The following is a 22,034-nucleotide window of genomic DNA, read 5'->3' on the forward strand; positions in this document are numbered from 1 at the left end:
TTTTTCTGAAAAATTCACGAGTTCCTCACCGAGGAATCATTTGCAAGAATCCCATGATGCCGACTTTTTTATTTATGTCAAATCTTCCTCATATCAATTCATATATGCAAACATTGTTTCGTCTCACCTTCATCCCTCCTTTCATATTTCATCACTTTTCAATTCATTTTCATATGTACTTTCAACGTCATTTGCTATTAAGTCTCTGTATATATTTCAGATATTGTTCTGACTTTATATTCGAAGTATTTTATGTTTGGAAAATAATACGTGGTGGATCATTGATTAATGTATTATTATTATTTATTTTTTAAAAGAATTAATGATTCACACTAAATCACGTTAGAAAATAAATAATAAAAATAAAAAAATAGAAGTCATAATATTATTTTTTTTATATTTTAAAGTACAATCGTTATGATTTTTGTCATTTAAATATGTTTTGGAGGTCAAATAATAATCTATATTTAGCGTGATTTTGATCTCAACTTTACATCATGTAAAATTATTAATTGCACCAAAGTAAATTTTTAAACTAAATAAAAATAACATCAAACAAAATGCTAATTTTTTTTTAAATAAACTCACCTACCATTTTAGTCTATTTTAGCACTCATCGTTGAAACTCTTTTTTTGTTGTTTAAACTGGAAAGAAAAAAGTAAAATTTATTGAACTATAAAGATATCAAACAATTAAAGTAGAGAGCATGTAATCGAGTGATTGTTGTTTAATGCTGTTTTAAAATTTGGGTGACAAGGTATAATCCATATTTTAAAAAGCATGTGTTGTTTTTGTTAGGAGGGGTTTGATTAATGAAATGTCTATAACAAGGTGTAGTCGTCTAGTGTGGGATATTTCCCATTTTTGGTTTATTTATTTATTTATTTTTTTGTTAAGCATGTGTAGTGTTGGTTTTGGAACTTTCTTAACTACATGTGTATAACAAGCACAATGACATTAGGGTTTAGGGTCCCAATTTTATGCAATTAAATTTTAGGACATGAGGACCCTCTGGAGGGTCAAGAAGACAAGGTAAGAATATAACTTTAAAGGTGAGTTTCTTTATTGACCAAAAAGGGTTATTTCTCTTTTCTTTTCTTTTTCTTTGTCCTTGAGTGAAAAAATAAAAAATAAAAAATAAAAATGTGAAGTGAATGAATTGAAATTCGCACACATTTCACGTTATTTATTTACGTGTGTCTGTGTGTATGGAGGGTAGTAGAAGTACAAATTTGAGTTATTCTTAATGTATCGAAGGTGTGTTCTGACAAAATCTAAGAACACAGGAAGCAAATGATGTCTGAAAGATTGAGTGTGAAAAATGAAATTTAGTGGGCAATGTCGGTTGCATTTGTTTACGTTATCTGCTATGCTGCCACTGTTGTCTCTTTGCTTGGTTTACCCAAAATGTAATTCAGACATAGAAAAGGAAGAAAAAGTTCATTTTTATATTTCTTATTCAGAATATCTTCTAAAGCTTTTAACTTTTTTTTCAAAGCCATTAAAATGTGGAAGATTGAATTTAGTGTATATTTTATATAGCATTCACAATCCATGTTTAATATTATATTAGTTGTAATTGTATTTTAGTGGTAAAAGTTAATCAGTGGGGGCTTAGATCATAATATATATGTCCAATTTTGGGGAATTGATTAAATGTCAATAATGTGTTAGGATGAAAAAATTATTAGAGATCATTTGTTTTTATATAGATACTTTAAAATGTGTTTATGAAAAAAAAAATATGCAGTTTGGATGAGAAATTTTTAACAAATTAAAATTTTGAAAATTTATTAAAGTAGATTGATCGTTAGAAATTATAGAATTTCAAAGTTTATTTAAAAAATAAAAATTTGTTTTTTCTTTAATATTTTATCATTCGTATTTATGTTGGCCTAAAATTTTTTATTCATTGTAGTCAATTTTTTTATTAAAATTATATTTTTTGTATATACAGAAATTAATTTTCAATCAATGTTACCCATACTAATCATTACCAAAAGTCCGTTAGTGTCGTAAAAGAAATAACCTTAACAAATATTACTCAACAAAAACTCCTGTTAATATTAATTGGGAAAACCTTATCAGAATTTAGAAAAAAAATAATAATTTCAAAAAAACTCTGAATGATAATTTGATTATTTACTATCAAAATATATTTTTTTCATCTAAACAAGAAATTAAAATTTAATAAACTCTCTATCTAAATCCATCCTAATTTTTAATAATAAAAATCCATCCTAAATCTATCTAAACTTCTGAATCAAAAATAATTTTTCATAACCGGTTAGAAAACACCAAAACTTATAAAAAATATTTTAGGATTTCATTGAAAAGTAAATTACTTTTTTTTAGATAATTAAAAAAATATTATATCAAACAAAGTAAACATATAGTTGAATATGCACCCAGATGGATAATTTTTATTTATAAACTAAATATGTCAAGTGATACACTGAATATGATTTGCATTTGTTTTTGTTTTGAAAAAGATTCTTCACATCGATCAGGTTTAGGTATGAGTATGAGTATGTGTAATATTCAATTTTCTTTAATTGGATATGAAAATAAAGATAAATATATTGGGATGAATATGGTCTGCATTTGTTTTTGTTTTGACCAAGATTCTTCTCATCGATCAGGTTTATGTATGAATACGAGTATGTGTAATATATTGGGATATACAAATGAATCCATATTGATGAATATGGTCTGCATTTGTTTTTGTTTTGACAGATTTTTCACATCGATCAGGTTTAGGTATGAGTACGAGTATGTGTAATATTTAATTTTTTTTAATTGGATATGAAAATAGAGATAAATATGTACATATCTACTTCATCCCACAATCTTATACTGTCCATCTTTATCACTTTATCACATCCCGTTTAAATTACTGAAAAAAAATACTCACGATTTATTAAATAACCTAATATACAAACACTTTTTATTACTCTCTTTTGATTGTTTTACTTATATAACAAAAGTTGTTATTTCTCTTATCACAATCTTGATTGCACATTTTATTCGGTTATGTTAAAATAGTATTATTAGTAGTGAATTCAATAGTTTTAGATTTCACATTTGATTAGTTTTACTCTTCTCTAATATTTTTGTTCATTTTTTTTCCACATGAAAATGTTTGACTATTAATTTCAAGTGTTCAATCACATTATTAGATAATATAAAAAAATTATCTTTTTATTTTATTTAATTATTAATTTTTGTTTTTTTAATAACTTTTATCGCTAAAATAATTTTTATTATATTTCAATAGTTCAATTAATTTAATATCTAAACAATTTTTTTTAGATCTCTAAGTTACTCTCTACATTATTATACATCTAATTATACATTTTTTCCTTTATGTTATTTCCTTCAATGATATATCAAATCGTTTACAACATTTTATCATTTTTACTTCTTTTTAACATTTTCATTTGTTATTTGCTTTTATTGTGTGAAATACTATTTTTATGATTTTCAAACAATTTTATTTATTTCTAACTCATTCTCGATTGTCTAAAGATGCTTTTTTTATTATGTGAATTAATGTTTTTATGATTTTTTATATAATTTTATTCATTAGTGCAATCTTATAGTCGTAATTGTATAAATATGTTTCATTTACTATAATATAATAAGTTAATGTCATTGTCATTAATCTTGTTTATGGTACTTTCATATAGATTGAGGTTCAAAAGATAAAAGATCTCCGTCTAATTTTGAATGATTAATTTAGTATTTTTTTTTTTTTTTGCGATTTCGTTTATGTGATGTTAACATTTATCATTGTGTTAAAAAGAGATATTTAGACAAAGGCAGTTAAGAAACATTTGAAATATTTAAAATCTTGATTTTTTATTTTTTAATTAAATGATAAATTTTATAATTTTGTTTCATCAACGTTTGCAAAATTAATAGATCTTTTGGTTATTATGAAATTTTATGTATGTGTAATCATGTAATATTAAATATTTTATATAATTCTTTCACTTTGATCCAATTGTTATCTATAACTTTAATTAGATATCTGTAGTGTTGTAAGTTCTTTCTAAATATTAATATTTGACATTGAAGAAAAGAAAATAAATTATTTTGATATTATTTGATGATAGTATATTTTCTTTATTGTGATTTTTATTGTTTTATAAAAGTTAATTAATTATACCAAAACACTAAAAAAATAGATACATACATGAATACAAGTATATCCACTGGTCGATGAAAATGAAATATGACAAAAATTTTATACCTCTTACATAAAAAAAAATAGGATATGAATAAATATTTACCATCATCCCATTCTCATCCCTCTTAAAAGTAACTAATTTTCTAAATTTGAGAAAACAATCGAAATTCATGTGAAATCCTCATGAAACCAATAGTTGGCATAGGTAAAACTAATCATATAATTAAATAAAAATAATTAAAATCAACATGTGCTTATTTGAAAAAAAAAAGTATTTACATTTTTTCAATAATTAAATAAAGATCAATTTTTTTTCTGTAAAAACTTGTTGGAACCTATATATCAAGCTAAGTTCAATTAGTTTGAAGAAATTGATTAGAAAAAAATGTCCATTTTTTTAGTTATAGAAAAAAAAGAAAAAAATTACATACTCGAGTTAAATAAAATAAAATCATTGTAATACATAAAAACTCCCCCTAAACATATAATGCAAATACATAGGCTGAATTAAATCTTGGTATGAACTTAAAAGAACAATTTGACAGTATCAATAAATACCAGATTTATTAAGTGCCTTTTCTGATTAAAGAAAGTGTGGGATATAAGAAAAAGTGATGAAAGGAAATGGTGAGCACGTACATATTCACTATATCACATAATTTTCTATAGTTTAGGGTTTGCAAAATAATGTTATGTGCTGCCAATGATTTCATTTTGTGTTTTATAATAATCGCAATGATCCAAAACCTAAGTACACCCTGTCAACAACATTGCGTGCATCCAAGTAACACACAACACAACAATTAATTAAACAATGCTGCATCACTATTACCTAAAAAAATTACAATTTATCTTTATAAAATCGATTCAGTAAAATAAAATTTCTCTTATATATAGTCAATTAAGATATTTTTAATCCTTCTTTTATCACTTTTGAAATGTATTAAAGAAAAATCTTGCATTATATAAAGATGTTTCACTGAAGAAAGCTCAAAATCTAAATGTTTCTCATACCAATAAATTAATAAACAGAAAAATGCATCTTTTGCTTTCTAACCTTTTCTAACAAAGGAAAAGAAACCTAATCCTTCTTGTTTTGTATCGTTTGTTCAGAATGTGTAGCACAAGATTCTCTCTTTTTTTTATTAAACAGAACATTATCTGTATAAGGAAAAATATCATAGGAAGAAGCAAAAAATATTCTTGCACTAACGTAGAAACATTTTTAACCCTTTCTTAATCATGCTGGAACACTTCTTAGTTAAGCTTACTCTGCAATGAACCATTCTTAAGCATGTCAATAATAGCTTTATTAAATTAAAATAAAGTTATGCTTTAGCATGGTATATGTATATTTATCACCTTTGTTTCTGCTAATTTTTTCTTTTGACTGGGCCCATTTAAATTCAATAAAGAAGCACCATATGATTAACCAAGTATATAAATCAAACTTAAAACAAAATTATGGAGAAAAAAAAAACACAATAATTAATCAGTGTTCAAAAGAGGCATTGACTGCAAGATCTGTTCAAGAAAGAAAACATAAATAATTGTGCTTCTCTTGCTAAACAACAATGTCAAAAGCACAGTGATCGTCTTTTTAGATGAACAATTTTTTTTAATTGAAATTGGTAATTTAATTCGTTCATACCACATATAAAGTAGAATATATATGATTCACAATGTAAAAAATAAATAAAGAAATTATGAATCGCATGCATGCAAACTAAATCACATATTATATTAAGTGGTTGAGTGAAAGGAGTCTTATTAATATTTTACATCTTCTTAAACGTGATATTTATTATTAGAATATGATTCACAGTGTAAAAAATAAATAAAGAAGGAAAATAAAAGTATAAACACTTATGAATCGCATGGATATTATATCAGGTAGTTGAGTGAAAGGAGCATTATTAATATTTTTCATCTTCTTAAACGTGATATTGAATCACGTAATTCTTATAAGTAAATAATAATAAACAAAATTTTATTGGAAAATTCTTTTATTATAAATCCGAGACGTTATTTGTTTCCCTACTAAGTTGTTTAATTGACTAACTAAATTTTATTCTTTACAAGTTTTATTTGTTATTTTTATTTGAATATCAAATTTTAACGTATTATTATCATTGGAGATGTTTTAATTTTTGAATATGTTTAATTTTTATAAATCTTACAATTTGAATCAACTTTCAAATTTCTGTATGATAACAATATGTTTTGATTTTAACATTGTGTTACTACAATTCTTTCTTCAAAAGACTTGTTTCTTTCAAATTTATTTGAATTCAATATAATGAAATATTTAATAGTTTATTTAAATGACTTCACTTGTACTTTTTTTAAAATTTTTAAATATTTGCATAACACACCACAATTATAACTTACTATTTATCACCCTACACGTAGGGCATGATAACAAGTGATTCCTTTTTCCTTTCTTTTTTTAGCTTAATAACAAGTCATTCTCTGCAAACAGAATGATAACTTTATAATCACTAACACTAATCCAAAAGAATTACATTTAACTGAAATGTGAAGCAATGCAGCTCTGATGAGAATATGAAAGAAAAATTGATCTAGCTGTGTCACACACACTGCTTCAAAACCAGAATAATTTACCCAAAAGAAATATGATGCATGCATGGGACCACAAAACCAAATCACTGAAACTTCCCTATGTGTATGAATTATGGAATGTATGTAATGAGCTTAAGCCTTCCAAACCAATCATTGCTCCATACAGTAGGGAATGTATAGCCCTAATAAGTTAAATTTGTCATATATTTCTCATCACATTACAACATTTTTTGTCTTCTACACCATCTCTTTCACATCAAACTCTACAACACCCTTATCCCTAATTAGGTATTAAGTTGTAGTACTTCCTTCATCAAACAGTTCCTCTCTTCTGAGATGATTATATCAGATTGGTACAATCTGTATTATGTGTTGTAACATCACACTGATTAATTCAAAAAATATACATATATATTGCTGAATACACCCTGTTAAGTTCCTAGAAGAAAGATGTGCTGTTACTTCAATATATAAAAGTTTAAAAACCTCTATAGAAGAATGGTGTGACTTAAGAATCATTATACACAGAAAAGTAAACATGCATAATATCAACATGTTTTGAAAAACTGAAGTAATAAACTATTACCTTATAAGAATTCACATGACAGCACTTTGAACTTTCATAAACCCATTTGTGTGTATAGTTTCTCATACTAAGTCAAACCAATTATGCTACATATGTGTTTGAATTTAGTATAATGAAATGCAGAGAGTATGAGTAAATAGTTTGAAAAAACCAGACTCTTGAAAAGGTTTAGAGTATACAACTTTATCTTTCCATTTTTTTGTTCTTTCTTGCCCTGATGTTTGGAAGAAGAGAAGGGTAGAATATGGAAACTAGAATTGAGTGGGATGTGGTTGAAGATGAGAAGACAGTGCCAAAGTTTTAATGTGCATATGGTAAGAAGAAAAGATTACATTTACACCCTCCCCAAATAGGGTGCATAGGAAAAGGACCTTAAGAATAGGGTATAGGGGTATTATAGGTATCAGAAAAAGTGGTATGGTGTCCAGTCTGTTTCCTTGACTATCCAGCCTACTGAATGAGATAACAAAGTCTCATTAAATATAGAGATTCAAATGAAATTTAGTAATTTACGCAATTCAAGGAAATGGGAATTTGCAAAAACAAATGACTTTAGGCTTATTCGGTCTGTTTTTTTGACCTTTTCAACTTTTTGATTTTTATTTTCTTACAACTATGCAGTATTCAAGACCACACTGATTTCCAGTGTAATGTAAAACTAGTAGCAGTGATATTTAAAATTGAAGTTTGACTTATAACATGAAAGAAGAAAAGAAGAAGAAGAAGAAGAAACAGATATCAGAAAAGCCATAAATTTATGAATTTTTACATCATGGTTAATGGTAAGTTTTACAATGACCATGTTACTATAGTGTTTCTAAAAAAAAGGGTATTTTATTTCACCCTACTGTTTGTTTTTCGCTTTCCACACTTGTGTATTTAATGTGAAATAGTACCATTGAAGCATCTGTTTATCTGTCACCGTCTGAAGAAACCTTAGGAATAATAAAAACAATAAAAAAAAGGGAGTGGAAATAGAAATTAGAAAGGGAAAGGTATACGCAGAGAGGGAATGTGAGAGAGAGAGGATGTGGGGGAGGGAAGAAATTTGAAGAAACAGCAAAGAAAGTTTCCAATTTGATGCTTATTTTTTACCATATGGCAATGTGAGTCCATGTCACTTGCCTATCACCTACCACTGATAATTCCATGCCTTGTTATTAACCCAACCACACCATTTCCTTCTTCCCACCAATTCATGTGCCTCTTGTGTTCTTCAATTCCCTCCGCAACTGCACAACACAGAAGGGTCGGTGCCTTGTCTTTACCTTCTCCTTTCTGTTTGTGTGAGGAGGGGGGAATGCTGCTGCTCTGACAAGCTCCATTTTTGGGATTGGAAACACAGACCCATTGCCACAGTTGAGGAATCCCACAAACCAAAATCATATTTTTCACAATGGGGTTTGACTGGGCATGTGCCACCGTGTTCACATCCAAGAGCAGATTTTGACTGCATAAGAGATCTAGTGTTTAAGTGGATTCGGGGTCAGAAAAAGAGGCTCCAGAAAAATCTCTGAAGGATTTTTGTTGTGAACACTGTCTTCTCTTTAAATCTCTGCCGAGTTGCCCGAAGGTAACAACAAAGGGATGTTCTCAAATGGGTTGTTTCTGTGGTCATTGCTATTTTGCTGGGTTCGATAATTTGAAGTTTTGTTGTTGGCCTCATTTTTCATGTGTATAAATTGAACGAGGCTTTGGTCTTTCTTTCTAATTTGGTTATCAAGTTCTGCTTTAAACCGATTTTATAAACTTGAGATTTGTAATGTCCAAAAGACTTTGAGTCAACTTGTTGCAGATTTCTTTCAGAGCTATGGTTGATCCTCGATTTGGTTTTCTGGGATATGAAAGCTGAGTTTGTCGTGTACAATTTAGTTTTCTTTCCATTTGCACTTTTATTGGGGAACTGAGTTTCTTTCAACAAAAGAATACCCTTTTCTATTTATTTTTACTCATGGAAGAATATCAAAAAATTTAGTTTCCTTCTGGAATTTGGTATGACTGGATTTGAGATTCTCTTTCTCAAAATAGTTGTATGTATGGTGCGAGGAATCCAACGCAAGAATTTGGTGTTGGCCCAGTAATTTGGCAATAATGTGCTTTATTTTGCAACATGATTTGCTGTGTACATTGAAGTGATTTCTTATACATAACATTGACTTCTGCAGATACATATTGGCAGCTACGAATGGCATCTGATCTAAGTTCGGGGCTGTCCAAGGAAACGTCTGTATTTGGGTTGAAAGCATGGGAACTAATGGGGATACTGGTTGGGTTGTTCATTATAATCATTCTTGTGGTGGTATCAATATGTCTTACTTCACGAAAGAAATCCAGAAGAGTCAATGGCATGCTTCCCCTTAGCCACATGCTATCTGTTTCAGATGAAATCAAGGAAATTAGAGTTGATCAAGTTTCATCCAATAATCATCCTCAGAATGGAGCTTTTATGAGTCTGTATGACAGGTTTAGTGACAGGGACTCTGAAAAGGTTTTGATCCAACCAAAGAATGGGGAAAATAGCAGTCAATCGGGCTCATTTGTTCATCTTAAGAAAGATGATGGTGGCTCTCAATCAGGTGAAGAAAGTGGTGCCAAATCTGTTTCTACCTACAGGTCTTCTTCACATCCTATAACTGCACCGTCTCCCTTGTCCGGTCTACCTGAATTTTCTCACCTTGGATGGGGCCACTGGTTCACATTAAGGGACCTAGAACTTGCAACAAACAGGTTTTCCAAAGACAATGTTATTGGTGAAGGTGGATATGGTGTTGTTTATCAAGGCCAGTTAATCAATGGGAGCCCTGTGGCTGTTAAGAAGCTACTCAATAATCTGTAAGTTTTGACATTAAATTGTTTAAGTAGGTCACAGCTGTTGCATTTAATTTCAGCTTCAATCTAGTAGTTTTTGATCTCTTGTTTTAATTTTTATTAGCATGTCTTCTTCGGGTTAGTTTATCTAATACTGTTGGTGCCATCATGCAGAGGACAAGCTGAAAAGGAATTTAGAGTGGAAGTGGAGGCTATTGGCCATGTGCGACACAAGAATTTGGTTAGACTTTTGGGGTATTGCATTGAAGGGACTCACAGGTAGTATATTGTTTTGTCATTTTATTTCTGTTATATATTCAGATGCCACTTGTGTTTTATTCTATTTATTTTTGGAATCGGCGAAGATGAATTGTCATTTGTCAGCAATTGTGCATGCATGTGTGTTTAACTGTTTGTGTCTGCTGTGATAATTGATTGGTCATTTGATTGAAACTGTTTACACAACAATTTTTGCAGTATCTTGTAAATCAATTAACTGCTACAAATGATGTTGAGGATTTTTGTAACATAATTTATTAGTAAACAGTGCCCATTGTTTTATTTGATAGTTTCATTGTTGGGTACTGTTTGTATGATTTGGATTATTGACCCCTAGTGAATTCTCTGTTTATTTCAGGTTGTTGGTTTATGAGTATGTTAACAATGGTAATTTAGAGCAATGGCTTCATGGAGCCATGAGGCAGTATGGTTTTCTTACTTGGGATGCTCGGATTAAAATTCTTCTTGGAACTGCTAAAGCGTATGCATGTTTAGCACTGTCTTAATTTTCCCCCATTTTTTTATTTCCTTCTTAGGTTTTGGTGAGTATCCTTTTGTTGATTTATGATTCTATTGCAGGTTATCTTACTTGCACGAGGCAATTGAGCCAAAAGTTGTACATCGAGATATTAAATCAAGCAATATTCTAATTGATGATGATTTCAATGCTAAAATATCTGACTTTGGGCTGGCAAAGTTACTTGGTGCTGGAAAAAGTCATATCACAACTCGAGTAATGGGTACTTTTGGGTAAGTTCTCTTCTAATGCCAAAATATTAGGAAATTCTTTACGATTCAGAAACACTTTTTCTTGGTATTTTTCATTCTACAAGCCACTGACTATTGCTCTTTTAACCTTTTTTTTAGTGTATTTTATAGTGCAAAGTAACCAATTGTACAGTTAACCTCTTTGGTTAAATTTTCTCAGCAATTTAACCATGAATATCAGTGAGCACCAGATTAAATGGATATCAAGCATTACATTTTTACCTTGATATTTATGAAAAGATTGCAATGTTCTATAAAAGTGACCCCGAATTAGCTTTTTTTACTTTTAGTTGGCTTACTGCATTCTTCTTTTTCATGCTTCAATTGCATTTTTTCAGATATGTGGCTCCAGAATATGCCAATTCTGGCTTACTAAATGAGAAGAGTGATGTTTATAGTTTTGGAGTGTTGCTCCTCGAAGCGATCACCGGAAGGGACCCAGTGGATTATAGCCGACCGGCAGCTGAGGTGTGTCACTGTAACCTGTAAAGAATTTAAGAAATCAAGACACTAATGTGCATGTGTTTATGTATTCTTATTAGTGGATTGTCTAATTGTTAAGAGTTTAAGAACCTTTTTTGACCGGTACATATCTTTGCTTAAATTTAAATTTAAAGTATGAAGAAGGATGTACATTAGAAATTTTCATGGAGTAGTTGGTAACTTCATTTTTGACATAGCACTGCCTTATCATACTAAGGACTTATCAAACATCTCAACAGTGTTTCTGATCTTTGGATGGTTATTGTAGGTAAATTTGGTTGACTGGCTCAAGATGATGGTTGGAAATAGGCGTGCAGAAGAGGTGGTAGACCCTAACATTGAGACCAGGCCTTCAACAAGTGCCCTTAAACGTGCCCTTTTGACTGCTCTGAGATGTGTTGATCCAGATTCTGAGAAAAGACCAAGGATGAGTCAGGTTGTCCGCATGCTTGAATCAGAGGAGTATCCCATACCCCGAGAGGTTTGATATCAGATCACAAGAACTTTTGCATCACAGTTGTTTTTTTCTTTTACAAGAACATTTCATCCTGTGTCTTTGCAACATCATTAAACTCTTTCTGTTAAGTAAACATGGTATGTTTCTCTGATCAAGTGGGTGACATTTCAGGATCGAAGACGCCGGAAGAGTCAACCGGAGAATATGGAGGTAGAGACTCAGAAGGAGATTTCTGACACAGAGAAGAGTGACACTCCAGATTCAAAGTCCAATGGCAGAAGGAACCAAAAGAAGTAGAGTCATGAATTTTATAAGCTAAGGTGCCTATTGCATTATAAGGTACAGTGTTGAAGGGCAATTTTTTGCATTCTTTTGAGCTTCCGAGTTTGGATAAGTGCCATGTTTGACACCAGAAAAATGGAAAAGGAATGAGTTACTTTGGAATGGTTTTTATACCTATTGTTGTTATTATAGCATAGATGTAGAAGTTAGAATGTAGATTATTGTGTATTAATATGAGATTAAAAAGATCCCTTATACATTACACTAGTGTGTACAGCTCATTGCTATTCATACATTTCCCTTTGTCTTTTTATTTGTTTCACCACTCATTAGGATCATAAGGAATTCATGTTTCCTTGTGTAGAAGATTATCAGAAAATTTTACCAAAGCGTGAAAGACAAAAGATGTGGTTATTGTCTATAATTACAGTGAGGAAGTTTCTTCATTACTATGGTACCATGGTTATGGTAGCCTCTCTCCATTAATTGTTGTGCAATCCGATGAACTAGAATAATGTTTATTTTTCATTTTATGAATCAATACTATGAAACAAGTCTACTGAAATTACCGTTTAGATGTATTATTAACAAATTCAATGAATCAGGTTTGAAGGTTATAATGTCTCTATTAGTTAAGCTAACTAAGAGTATTAACGCATCATATTTAAAGATTATAAATTTATAATTAATTTTTATTTGTTAACAAAGTGTAATTAATTCAATTAATTCAATTGTGGACAAAGACAAATATTATTCTCTCCTAACCTTGTTCTGGTTGCTTCTTTTTTTTTTTCGCATGCTGTTGGTTGGAGTTTTGTTTTCAAAGAACAAATCCTTGCCAAGAAGAGTATTGCTAAAATTAAACCTAATGGAATTTTACGCATTATATGTTGATAGATAAAGTAAAACTTATTAAAATTAATAATGAATCTTTTCTTTTGAAGCAACTATGACACTTACACCTTCAGAACATGATATGATGTTCGAGTACTCTAACCCAAACCATTTCACAAAAAGTTTAAAAGCATGGGTGAATAAGGAAAAATTGTTTTATTATCAAATTTCAATATCAAATTTGTAATTTAAACCACACAGTTTTTTGGGTAACTAGTCAGCTATTATTGTGGTTGATTAAGAACATACTTATAGAAATTATACTTGAAGAAATAAATGTGATAAAACACATTTATAAGACACTATAAGAAATCTAAGAATCTTCTTTTAATCTTTAAATGAATCATTAATCAACCTAAAACACAGTCTTTTCATTCATAGACAGCAATCAAGTTACAAAATAAAACACATCATATTCGATTTCAAAAACTTTTAAAATATTATATTTATGAATCTTCTCCACTTGTTGAATTTGTTCATTTCTTTTCAATATGGAAATTTACATTCACATATACTCTAACCATCTATCAAGTGATTCTTTCACCCAAATTGTACACTTGAATTTAAAATTTATCCAAATAGTTAATATGTCAAATATTTACACAGGTAACGTATTTTTTGTTCATATCAGAATTTCCTTTTCGGAAATTTGTTATAGTTTACAGTTTTTTTTTTTAAATCTCTTTCTCTTTTTTTAAATGAATAAAAAATTAAAAATTCAATTCAGAATTAGATTATCAGATCATCTAATTCTGACTTGTTTTTCAATCAGGTTCTTCATATCATAGTTTAAAAGATTCTCCCAAACTCAAATTCTGACCCAAAAAAATATATATACTATCTGTGTAAATATTTATTGCAGTATGCTATCTAGATGACTTTTGGGTAAAAAAATCAATTTATGTTTATATAGCTAGAATGTACATTATAAACAAGTTAGAATTTGATAATGGTGATATTTTCTTTTAGAGGCCAGCTGAATGCCCACTACAAACATCATACCTAGCCAAAATGACATTCATTCACACAAATTGAAATGCAAATTTTGATTTACACAAACACCTAATCTTGGAAAGGTATGAGTCATTAAGAAGATTGTTTTCCATTCCTGTACATTTGAAGACGTAGCAGATACATACCTTGTCATTCATGGAAAATAATCTTCTTTCAAACACCATCTTAGACTCCACTACTATGTATGTCAGCCATAAAAGGCCCTACAACAACTCACTCAAGTGTCTCCATATTCTGCATTCAACACTGCTATTTAGTAACTTGATGTTCATTTTGTAACTAAACCAGTTCATGCAATTGCATGCCCCATGAAACTAAACCAGTTTATGCACATTAAAAGCAGATAGCATCTATAGCAGAAGTATGAGTATAAAGATCATCTAATAACAAACGAACAAAAGTATAATTAATGATTTTTATGATAATTATCTTTATATTGATAGCAACAAATAGAAATTAAACTAGTAAAATTTCCTTGAATACTGTCGTGGCTCATTATTTATTAAGATCTCACTCAGAAACTTGTAACATGTATCATAATCACTCTTCAATCACCTTATTCTGCAACAGAAGGTGTTTTTCCTTTTCCTCTGGGGTCATGAATGCGATGATGGGGAAGGACTTTCCTATTCCCACAGGGGTCTTAAAGAGTATCTTCTTCGCCTTAGGATCTTCAATGCACATCTCAGATATTGGCACCCATAGCAGCATCTGTTTGCTCTTAATGCCTGTCATTTTCTTCATCCTAAACTTCTCCACATAGCCAGTGACCTCTACTGCATAACTCACCCTGGTGTTGGTTCCCTCAAAAAAATGCTCATAAGGGGCTTTTTGCTTCATCCACACGAACCCAGTTTCTCTAACTCTGCCACACTCCACCAAATCCTGCAAGGGAAGAACACCCTTTGGAAAACCCAACTCTTCTAAGAGCTCTATGGAGTGGCGATAACACTCTTCAGAACCATACACTATCTCTGCCCCTTCACGCTCCTTCACCACACCAGCCATCTCAGCAATCAATTACAAGTCTTCAAGCTAAAACAATGGAATGGTAATTGATGAAGCCACAACTTACCCTTATATAATAACAAGTGATGCAGAAAGTTGGCCTCTTTTGAATGCAGTGGTTTACCCGTTTGCTTCTACCATTCTTCATTTGGTGGCCTTTTGTTGTTTACCTACATTAGCTTGGTTAGATTAGGGTTCAATTATAACTAATGCTGAATTGTGATAACCATTTATTTCATGATAACCTTCTGCAGACATAAAAAAAGGATCAAACTTTAAGTGTTGGTGTGAAACTAATGAAATAAGTAGTTGGATTTTGTTAGAGATAGGTGAAACTATGAATCAGTTTTCATGCCTGAGTTGTGGTGGTGGGGTTAGGTATGGACTTTTTCAGTGTGAACAAAGTTAGAGTCTTGTAAGATGCATTTTCAAGAATAAAATGTCGAGTCTGACAGCAATGCAGGTAACCTGTTTTTCAACTAGGAGCATACGTTTCATTGTCAGAGTTTCAGTTTCAATAACTGAACAGAACATGGATACATGATTATTATATTGTAGCTTGTTCAATTGAAACATAGGAGATTTAATAGATAAAAATGTCACAAGACATTCACGTTTTTTCTATTTATTATTTTTTACATTCCTAATTTCTTTTCGATAAGACTCACAAGTTTTATCATTTTTTTTTAATCCAAGTGGGTTCGATTTTAGTTTAAAGAAAGACAGACGTTTACTCTAAAAGAAGATAAACTTAGTTCAAACATTAACCAAATGTTTTCAATGATGCAATTATAGAGGTAATCCAAAAGATTGATTCCTTAATTAGACCCCCTGTAAGAAAAGGGTTCAAGAAATTTGAACATCCATTCTTTCCATATTAATTTAAAATTAAGTAAAACTGAATGTCTTAATCTTTTATAATTTTCTTATTTCATAGTTAAGATAATTATGCCTAAAAATCATAAATAATGTTAGATGGAATGAAGGAATGGGAACCATTTGATAAAAACTTAGTTTTACTGAATTAAAGAAAAGAGCTACTTTGAGTTATAAAAAAGAAATTCATAACTTTTTTTGTTCTACGGTTTGTTTTTAACATTAAGTACACAAATAATTTAAATTTGAGAATGTTTTTGCTCAATGGTATAAATGAAACCTTAAAACAAAAACAATGAATACTATTGGTAGGAAGGAAGGTGATCTAACAGTAAATCTCCGGCATATTAAATTGCATTGATGCTGTCAAACACCTTATTTAATATAAAACTTAATGACATCGAAAAAGAAAAAATAAAGATGCTTCTAGATTCACCATGAGTTAAGAAGAAAATCAAATTAAAAAATTGTAATTCAACGAGACATCATGTTTTGTCCATGAAAAGTAAGATATATTCACTTTTACATGGCTTGTAGAAAAGGAAACCCGAACAACAAACAAAAATAAAAAAGCCATAAACTTAACTATCTATGATAGGATCTTGCCACCTACATCACTATTTATATAGCATCGTTCAGTTGAGCCACAAATATAATAACACAAGTTGTACACTTTAATACTGTATGCCTTAAAACCAGTAATCACTGACACCTATCACAAGGACAACTTGTCAACGCAATCTGCAATCTGCAATCTGCAATCTGAAAGAAGGAATGAATGATTCTGGAATTTACATGTTTGGTGATCCCTTTGCGTGAGTAGAACGAGTATTCAGTAATGGCTGCAAAGCTTTCACTATAATGCTCATGTTTGGCCGAAACTCAGCTTCATACTGTACACACAGTGCAGCAACAGCAGCCATCTTTTGCAAAATATCAAAGCAACATCTTTAGATGAAATGAAAAACCATTCACATATTTCTATATGGACAAAAAGTTCAGAGTGGCATGTATTTCTTTCAAGCTTGTTGAGAATAGAATAAAAGATTTGCAGCAAAAATGTGCAAAAGAAAGTGTTTTGGAATATATCAGTGTTTAACTAGAAGACAGTATTCCTTTTCGGAGAATATAATGTAATTACCTTTGCAACTGACTTTGAAGGGTACTCTCCCTTCAGTCTAACATCAACACACTGCTTCACCTTATCTTCACTGAGCTTTGGTGTTGCCTGATAAAACACAACGAACAAGAATCAGAAATGTGCAAAATCCAAATTAGAAATTGGAAGAAAACACTACAGTAACATTAACAGAACACAAAAGTTACCCAGGTGACAAGGCTTTGCTGTCCTCGGGGCAGTGTATGATCAACTGGTTTACGCCCGGTTAAGAGTTCCAGCAGTATAACTCCAAAGCTATAAACATCACTTTTTGAAGTGAGTTGTCCCGTCATTGCATATCTGCCATAAGAACAAGCCCAATAAGTTCTAAAAACCCACAATTTTTAAAAGGTAAAGAGAGACACCATAAGCCAGATTATAATTAACTGTAAAGTGGGTTGAAGTTCATTACATCACTGTCCACAGATCAGTTTTAAGTTTTCTCAATTATGATTTTCATGTTTTTTCCAATCTACTTTTCCATCTTCTGACTAAAGCAGAAGCTATTTTATTCAACATTATGTGAAGAAGAAAGCATGCACTCAAACAAGTAGATTAGGCTCCCAGGAATGACTTACTCCGGAGCATGATAACCAAAAGTCCCAAGAACACGGGTAGAATGAAGACGTGCTGCTGCATCAGGGGCTTGATTTGACAAATCAAAATCAGCAATCTTTGCAACATCATCGTCAAAAAGAAGTATGTTACTAGACTTGATGTAACGATGGATGATGTGGATCTCTGCCTTTTCATGAAGATATTCAAGTCCCCTGGCTGCTCCAACAGCAATTTTAACTCTCTGAGCCCATGAGAGCACTTCACCAGGTTGTGAACCCTTGACACCTTTTCGTCCTATACACACCAGTTATCATTGATTGTTAACAAAAATGAAGACACAAATAGTGGGGGGAGGGGATATAAAGCAGCTTCAATGTCAAAGGCAAAAAAAAAAAGAACTTGAATAGCTTTTCATGCTGTTTCATCCAATCAGTAAAAGTTCCAAGACTAGTGAGTAAACATGAGGATAAATTACATTGCCATTAAGTTTCACTCAAAAGGATGGCATTGTTTTCAAAATTACAGTTCCTAAGCAAGATAGAAGTCTTTATAAATAGTAAAAGTTTGAAACTTTTAGTATATCTGTATAACATGCAGAAAATAAGGGATAATACAGTAAAAGTTATGGCTTACCATGTAGAATATCATGAAGGGATCCCTTAGGAGCATACTCATAGGAAAGGGCACGGAAAGGACCATCAACGCAATAGTTAACAAGCTCAACAACATTTTCATGCTTTAGCCTTGATACGATGGAGACCTACACAATTTTGGAGCCAAAAATACTGAATAAAACGTAGTTGCTGATATGTAGAATGTGATGCAATGATGTCTTACAAACTGATTTTATCATTGGAAATTTTGTGACTACAATTGATCCAAACCTGAGAAAGAAATTCTTGCTCTGGCTGATTACTGGAATCTAGCTTTTTGACTACCACTGCACGCCCAGTTTTCAATGTAGCTTGATATACTTTCCCATATGCACCCTCACCAATGAAAGATTTTGAGCCAAAATTATCTGTTAAAGACTTCAATTCGTCTACTGTAATGGAAGGGACAGCAATAGGTTGAAAATTTATTGGCCGAGGAGGAGGAACTGCATTATGTCTGCCATGATAACTGGCGTTCCCTGCATTGTACTAACAGAATTAAAGCCAAAAAAAAGTGGTACTAAAATAAAAGCAGGTTTGTTAAAGTGCAAACAGAAGTACAAATATAGCATTAATACAATCACTTAAACTACACTGAATAGAAGATAAATGTAAAGTTAGGACAAGCTACTTTTGGAATATCCAAATTTAGAAGGTGTAACTTGGGAATGGCACAAAAATAAATATAACACTTGAAATGTCAATGAGAAGCAAGTTCAAACTGCTCTTGTATGAAAGTTTGAACAGACAGTATACTCAAAGCATGAACCCTTGCATTTCAAATCATGGCAACGAATCGATGACTTGTATGAAATTCAATGAGACATAGAATTGTAAACAGAAATTTTAAAGAAGGAAAAAAAAACTGGAAATAGCGTATTACCAGTAGGAGTGTTTTGCATGAAAGGTCCTCTGTCAGCAATTGCAACACTATCATCTCCCGTGCAGAAGCCAAAGCAACCCATGATCCTCTATTCTGGAGGAAAGTTTCAAATGGAACACTTAAGTTACTGCAAGAAGTATCAATAAGACTACGCACATATTATCAATACCAACTCCCCCCTAAGGATAAACAACAATAGACGTAAACAAATGAAAAGAACCACCTACGCAAATGTAGTTAGGTAGTTCAAGGTGCTAGAGTACATGATGTCTTAAGTTAAACTTTTTTTTGTCAAATATCATTTCCCTTTTGGACAGAAACTTAATGACATTCATTGTTCTAACTAGGAACACGGACATAAAGTGCGCCATTAAAATACTTCAGACAAAACAAGGAAATAGAATTTAGACATGAACCAATAAGCCATTTGAAAGTAAATCTGTAAGAACATGATAAAATAAAATTAAATAGAAGAAAAATACTCAGTCTCTTCCAAAACCACAAAGGGGATGACAAGAAAACTTGCCCCTCTCAACTTTAAAAGGTTATTTCTTTTCACATTGACATTTAAAAGATGCACACCATAAAGGAAACACGTTCCTGTTTAATCTGTTGATGCATGACAGAACAACAAATTACATGTAATTAGTCAAAGTGCAAACAGGAGTACCGACAAACAAATCAAAAGTCCGAAAAACTCACTAGCCATCCCCACCCACAAATCAAAACCAACCGCACATTATATCATTCCCGATAAATAAATGTGGTGAAAACAAATTTCAATTTCACAAAACGGAAAGAAGGAAGAAGAAAACATTTCACCAAAAGTTACTGTTACAGTTGCATCCTATTACCCTCGAACTTGCGGAAGCAAAAATTATAAAATTTCTTATTTCTACTGTTTATATTTATATCTCTATACTACCATCACATTACCTGTAAGTGTAAACCCCAAAAAGATAACTGGCCAGACAGAAAAACAAACATGCAGAACTACCTTAAACGTGTTCCCCCACCCCCAAAAAAGCAATTAAGAAAAATAATAATACTACCAACAACAACAACCACAACAACTACTTTAAAGAAAATTAACCCCACAAAGCGATAACCATGCGAAAAATCAAACCGATTAAAGAGAATTCTGGGTTTAATACACATGCAGTCACCTCCTTCTTACAGAGGGACTCTGCCATCTCATCGTTCAAGAAGAGACAGAGTTGAACCCCAGAAAAAAAATAAGAATTAAAAAAGAAAACTTCCCAGTATCGATGTTCGTGCATGAACATGATAAGAAAAGGGTAACCGGCAAAACGTGTAGAAAAAAAAAAGAAGAAGAAGAAAGAAACAGTGCATGAAGTAGTCAAAGAGAAGGAAAACCCAGAAACAGGAATCGGCGCCATGAAAGAGAAGAATCCACCTTTCGGAATCCAAAGCGAAGACGGTGTGTGTGGTTGCAGCGTTTGTAGTGTTTGGAGCGGAAAATGGATGAAGAAGAAGAAGAGGTTTGAAGGGAACGCAGAAGAAAAAGAAATGTTCTGTTTGTGCGTAGAAGCGCAACCTTGACTTCACCGAGAGACGTCTTATGAACATCACCAAACGTTATTTATTTACATTTATTGTTACTACTGCAGCGTTTGCCAAGTCAACACTCAAAATCCCATTTCCAAAACCGCGGATACTTACCTTTATTTTTATGCCCACTTTTCCATTCTTTTCCTTACTCTCGATCTCCGTTAAAATTAGTCAAGTCAATAAAATAAAGGACGTTTGTTTATGTTTGTTTCATTAAATAATTACTGATTGTGTTTATTTTTATGGTAAGTGTTCCAGATATTCATAAACAGTAAAGAATCATCATAAAAATAATTAAAACTATAAACTATTTGAATATCCTTTCATATAGAATAAATTACTTAAAAATAAATTACGTACTGGAACTACTTTTTTTTTTCTTTTGAAAACTAACTTTATGCTGTGTCTAGTTCTAATACACAAGTTCTGATCAAAACAAAATTTAAAACGTACAATACTTCAAAAATAATTGTTAAGAGATAAAATTTCATTTAAAAAATATAAAAATAAAATACATTTTTTTTTATTTCTTCGCACTGCCAAAAATAAAAATAAACTTTACGTTTTTTTCAATTGAAAAAAAGAAGTTGTTGGCATTTAGACTCTTTCATAGCCCTTCAGAAATCAGCACACCGTACCGAAGAAAGCAAAGCTTTTATGATTCTGCCACGTGGCGTACATGCAGAACCTGCTACTGTTACTGAGTACAGGAAAGCATGCAGTGAATCTGCCACAGTTATTTTAATAATATAATCATAAAAATTTAAGTAAAACGATTATAAATCAGCGTAATAAATTAAAAAAATAATAAAATTATTGTAATATCTAGATTTAAATGTTTGTTAAATTTGGATGAAGTTGATGATTATTCCAAAAGCAGTTAAGGTTTGTAATGGTTTACAGCAAAAATGGATAAAAAAAGGTGGCAGCATCATGAGAAGTTTTCGAAACCTTGGCTGGAATTGCACTTGCGATGTT

At 31.1% G+C, this 22,034-nt stretch overlaps 3 protein-coding genes across 4 annotated transcripts; 1 reads left to right on the forward strand and 2 right to left on the reverse strand.

Moving 5' to 3' along the window:
- Positions 1-8,364: 8,364 nt before the first annotated feature.
- On the forward strand, positions 8,365-12,885 carry LOC114178498 (probable receptor-like protein kinase At5g18500). Its single transcript, XM_028064435.1, has 8 exons — positions 8,365-8,935; positions 9,528-10,194; positions 10,345-10,449; positions 10,808-10,930; positions 11,029-11,199; positions 11,556-11,685; positions 11,969-12,181; positions 12,329-12,885. Exons 2-8 carry the CDS (start codon positions 9,548-9,550, stop codon positions 12,452-12,454), a joined length of 1,515 nt encoding a protein of 504 aa, XP_027920236.1. The 5' UTR covers positions 8,365-8,935; positions 9,528-9,547; the 3' UTR covers positions 12,455-12,885.
- A 1,843-nt stretch (positions 12,886-14,728) lies between these two features.
- Positions 14,729-15,655, reverse strand: LOC114177128. The gene has a single exon (XM_028062380.1). It carries the CDS (start codon positions 15,353-15,355, stop codon positions 14,888-14,890), a length of 468 nt encoding a protein of 155 aa, XP_027918181.1. The 5' UTR covers positions 15,356-15,655; the 3' UTR covers positions 14,729-14,887.
- Positions 15,656-16,673: 1,018 nt separating this feature from the next.
- Positions 16,674-21,150, reverse strand: LOC114178150 (pto-interacting protein 1). 2 transcript variants are annotated; one of them, XM_028063886.1, is made up of 8 exons: positions 20,902-21,150; positions 19,485-19,577; positions 18,833-19,080; positions 18,582-18,708; positions 17,969-18,242; positions 17,558-17,690; positions 17,373-17,459; positions 16,674-17,154 (listed from the first exon to the last, which is right to left on the reverse strand). In XM_028063886.1, exons 2-8 carry the CDS (start codon positions 19,564-19,566, stop codon positions 17,023-17,025), a joined length of 1,083 nt encoding a protein of 360 aa, XP_027919687.1. In that variant the 5' UTR covers positions 19,567-19,577; positions 20,902-21,150; the 3' UTR covers positions 16,674-17,022. The 2 variants fall into 2 exon arrangements, with proteins under 2 accessions (XP_027919687.1, XP_027919688.1); XM_028063887.1 differs by having other exon boundaries at positions 19,485-19,572; positions 20,902-21,078.
- Between the last annotated feature and the right edge of the window lie 884 nt (positions 21,151-22,034).

The sequence above is a fragment of the Vigna unguiculata genome, chromosome 3 (assembly GCF_004118075.2).
Source record: "Vigna unguiculata cultivar IT97K-499-35 chromosome 3, ASM411807v1, whole genome shotgun sequence".
NCBI classification, from domain to species: domain Eukaryota; kingdom Viridiplantae; phylum Streptophyta; class Magnoliopsida; order Fabales; family Fabaceae; genus Vigna; species Vigna unguiculata.

Bases quoted from the DNA above. Each gene is read 5' to 3' on its own strand.
- LOC114178498 (XM_028064435.1), top strand. From the start codon at position 9,548: ATGGCATCTGATCTAAGTTCGGGGCTGTCCAAGGAAACGTCTGTATTT. The intron at 11,200-11,555 runs GTAAGTTCTCTT...GCATTTTTTCAG, and splicing joins CGAGTAATGGGTACTTTTGG to ATATGTGGCTCCAGAATATG. The intron at 12,182-12,328 runs GTTTGATATCAG...GTGACATTTCAG, and splicing joins AGTATCCCATACCCCGAGAG to GATCGAAGACGCCGGAAGAG.
- LOC114177128 (XM_028062380.1), bottom strand. From the start codon at position 15,355: ATGGCTGGTGTGGTGAAGGAGCGTGAAGGGGCAGAGATAGTGTATGGT.
- LOC114178150 (XM_028063886.1), bottom strand. From the start codon at position 19,566: ATGGGTTGCTTTGGCTTCTGCACGGGAGATGATAGTGTTGCAATTGCT. The intron at 19,081-19,484 runs GTAATACGCTAT...AGTACAATGCAG, and splicing joins CATGCAAAACACTCCTACTG to GGAACGCCAGTTATCATGGC. The intron at 18,243-18,581 runs GTAAGCCATAAC...TGGTGTGTATAG, and splicing joins CCTTCATGATATTCTACATG to GACGAAAAGGTGTCAAGGGT.